Genomic DNA, 3,959 nt, shown 5'->3' with positions numbered 1-3,959 from the left:
TATGTAGGTAAAACTTGGACAAAAGATAAGAGACAAAAACTCTTTCTGATAAATACATGTGGAAGAAAACCAGAGACACTTATTAGACCTCCTCCTCCCCCTTACTGCTTCCACACTGCAACTTCACAAGTTAATATTTAGATAACAGAATGTAGTAAAGGTATATGGCAAAAATCTGTAGCTTATAATAAAAAAAAATTAAGACGTCATCTTTTCAGACTATATCTTTACCCCACTCAATTTTAAAATGGATAAATTTTGTCTGTAAGCCATCCTGTTGGTGTATTTGTTAATTATGAGGTGCCCATGGATTTATATGATTGGTTTGATGATTATTTTTTTTTTTCACAGTGGTAAAATTTATTTTTTTTGTCCACTAGACTTAAAGAACAAGCTGGATAGATTTTGTACATCTGAAAACAAGAACGAAACAGAGGTATATGCAATTTCTTACCAGTTGCCTTATTTTCTTCCCCTTATAACTCTAGTTATTTCAAATTTTGACTGCATCTTTTATTGTATTTATGTACATATGTAAATACATAGGCATAAAGATGTAAAGATCGATCTCTTTCTTTCAGTTTCTGCTGTGTAAAAAATAATGGACGAAGGCGTTAAGGGCAAAATTAAGAACTCCATAGCTGTCCTCTAATATATTGAAGTCCACTGTTATTTTTACCTTCAGAAAACCTCTTTTTCTTATTCTAAATTATACTTATTTTTTTTATAAATTAGTGGTGTGGAGCTATTTTGATTTGCTTCATTGCCTTCCTTTTTCAGTAGAAAAAGCTTGCAAACTGAACTGTATTATATCAACTGCAATTGCAGTCCCTTGTCTTAACCATTGTCTGTCATCTCCTAAAGCTCTCAGTCTCATGATCTCTGAACTCTGACCTTTGCACCATTACATTCTATCATTAATTTGCTTTTCTTGCCTAATTTTATGACTTTGGGCCAATTTAATAGTATCAATTGGATATCTATCCTTTTTATCTAGAGGTTTATGATGTTCTAAAGCAATGAACCAATTAAAATTATAAAAATGTCTTGAGTTATATTAAGGTATTTTTTTTTCCCTTGCAGCCTGTAAGGAAAGATTTGGGTCTTTTTGCTATTGAGAGGGAAGTTGCATTTTGTTGATAAGCTAAAAATAGAATGATTTCTGTATCAGCTAAACCAGAGATATTCAGGATAACAGGAAAAATAGTTCTCTGTTCTGAGAATCTATGTAGGTACTAATTTTGGCCTCCCAGGGCACTGCTGGATATACATGCAGTGTTTTAATCATCTCTGGGCTCAGTATAGTGTAGGTCATATTCTAAATTAGTGCTTGCTGTTTTGCTAAATTAGTGGTTTTGCTGTTTACCATTGCTTTGTGCATTTTAAGGCAAAAAGGACCATCTTGAGAGAAGCAGCTGGTTTTTACTGGACTGTTTGGTTGAGCTTTACTTGGCTATGATCAAAAGTCTTTCTGATAGTAGGCTTCACTACTGGCAATTATCCAGTGGGATGATTCTGAAAAGAGTTAGTCTCACTTTTAAATAAAAATATGCTTCCAAATTACTTTGCACTGGGAGCTTCTATGCGGTAGTTTCCCTGGAAAAAGGGAAGAATTAGTGATGTACCCAATTTTGATCTTGGGAGAAAATTCGGATTCGTAAGGTCTTTGAATCTTGGGCATCTTTTTTTATTTAAGACAAACAAACTCTTTCAGAAAATTGAATGTGACACTGCTGCAGTGGATGGTTCAATAAAATCAGTCTTCAGTGAGCGAGGAGACCTGGATTTTGCTGAACAGTTATGGTGCAAAATGAGAAGTGAGTCTATTGTGGGGTTTTGCCCCGTTTTCCTTTAATTCTTCTCTTCTCTGCATCTACTCTACTGTAGTGCTTTCTCAGTGAAATGAACCTAAATTTCTCTGAGTTCGAAGGACTGACCAGCTCTTCAGATAATTGTTACCAACAGGAGATGATTTTATTTGATTGTAAAAGGTACTAACCAATCGGTAGTACTCATCTGCTCTAAAACCAAAAGCCACTTGCCTATAAAATATCTGTCTTTCTAGATCTGACGGACCATTTTTAAGTTAATAAAACTGCACACAAACTTCCTTATTCTTGTAATACCACTCACAGTCCTTGAGTAAAATACTTTTAAAAATTATTATTATTTATTACTGTCTTTCTTTAAATGAGGGGTTTCATTCTTGCAAATATGTGTTAACTTAACAGCTGGAGAGAGAACCCGGACTGACAAATAACATATTACATCTTTTTTCTTTAGGTGTCAGTTCCTATCAGGAGTTGATAGAATGTTTCACACTGGTCATAAAATCCCTGGAACGTGGTGAGATACAGCCATGGGTATGTATTTGTATTTCACAATAAATGTTAAAATTTTGAGTTGTGTGAGGTAGAATATAGTTCTTCTCGCTTAACTGTTCCTTGTCTTGTATTGTTTGTAAATTACTTTCACATATCCCAGTTTGCCTCTGTTCTGTGGTATTGTACTTCTAATCAATGTTTATGATGTTTTCTGCACAGTTACCACACAGAATTTTTCTAATTTTTAGATTCATCAAGGGAGTAGCAGTTTGCTGAGTAAATTGATTGAACAGTCTTACCACGGAAAGATAGAGGTCGTTCCCCTCAGTGGCATCACTCCCATTCAAATGCTCTTGGAGATTGGATTAGATAAGATGAAGAAGGACTATGTCAGTTTTTTCATAGGTAAGCCTGGTAACTGTTATCATTAGAAATTCAGAGAAAAAGTATTCCATGCAGGAAATAATGTAGGTTTTGGTGACCTTGACCTCACTTCTGCTGAAGTGCTGTTTCTGGCCTCCTCAGTAACTGTACTTTTCAATTGTGTGTGGTTTCCAAATAACCATAGTTTGCATAACTATGTATTTCTTCAATTTGAAAAAACCTTTAGGTTGAGCTTCAAGTGAAATAAATGCCAGATTAATATAATTTTGGAGAGTTTAGTTTTCTAATCTGTTTGATGCAGGTGAAAAAATAAGACCCTCATGCACTTTCTGTCTTTTCCTTTGTTGTCTCCATGGGCAAAAAGGAAATCAGGCAAAGGTATTTATATGTAATAGCTGTGTTTGTACAGTCTGTAGTATTTAAAAATATTTTTTGGTTATTCTTACATATATATTATACTTGGAACAAAAGCTAGGGTGGAAGGATTTTTGTAAAGTACACATTTTCGTGAAAATAATGTGGATTTGTTTTCAGTAATAAATTTATAATTTTTCTGAATCTGTGAGAGGGTTTTGTGTTTTACCATTGTTGTTACCCACTTACTTTTCGTTCATCTCTTCATTTCTTTTTTTGTTTTGTCATCCCATTTTCATTCTTTGTTTTAATTGCTTTTTTATTTTCACTATTTGTAAATCTGTATGTCCCAAGGAGAGGGTGTTGGTTTCAAAGAATATGGTAGGTTTCTTCACTGTGCACCCTTGGTGGTAAATAAAATAATGGCTCTACCAGGCCACTTTACAGGGTTTTTTCTTGTTTTGCATAAGTAATCATGTCAATAAGTAACATCACAGTCTTAGTGACCGTGCTTTTCTTTGGTAGAGTTCCCTGTTTGAACATCTGAGTGTTGCTTATATTCCATCTGACACTATGTAGTAAATGTTAAATTATTTTTTTCCTCCTGTTTGTTTTACAGGCCAGGAACTTGCAACATTAACCTACTTGGTGAGATGCTTTATTTTAACTTTCTTTTTTTTTTTTTTTTTTTTTTTCCACTCTGAAAGCAGTATAGAGTAGAGCACACTTAGCTGATGGTGGGCCGTGAGTCGTACCATTCCTAAAGACTGAGAAACTGAATTGCAAACGATGAGGATGAAACAATATAGTGCAGAAATGTCATGATGTTGTTTTCTCATTCGTATATAATTTCCTAGATATCTGACAGGGGTCATTGTCAGACAGGACAGAGAACTT

At 34.3% G+C, this 3,959-nt stretch overlaps 1 protein-coding gene across 1 annotated transcript in view; it reads left to right on the top strand.

The window, feature by feature from the left end:
- LOC106890342 (protein zwilch homolog) overlaps positions 1 to 3,904 on the top strand; it is a 12,584-nt gene extending 8,680 nt beyond the window's left edge. Inside the window, exons 10-12 of the mRNA XM_014946098.1 lie at positions 2,284 to 2,363; positions 2,573 to 2,729; positions 3,682 to 3,904. Coding sequence (XP_014801584.1) covers positions 2,284 to 2,363; positions 2,573 to 2,729; positions 3,682 to 3,782 — 338 coding nt within the window. The 3' untranslated portion in view covers positions 3,783 to 3,904. The remainder of the gene's footprint in view (positions 1 to 2,283; positions 2,364 to 2,572; positions 2,730 to 3,681) is intronic.
- Positions 3,905 to 3,959: the final 55 nt, after the last annotated feature.

This window comes from Calidris pugnax, unplaced genomic scaffold (assembly GCF_001431845.1).
Source record: "Calidris pugnax isolate Ruff unplaced genomic scaffold, ASM143184v1 scaffold134, whole genome shotgun sequence".
Taxonomy (NCBI): Eukaryota; Metazoa; Chordata; class Aves; order Charadriiformes; family Scolopacidae; genus Calidris; species Calidris pugnax.
The sequence above is the reverse complement of the archived record's forward strand: the minus strand, read 5'-3'. Positions and strand labels throughout refer to the sequence as shown.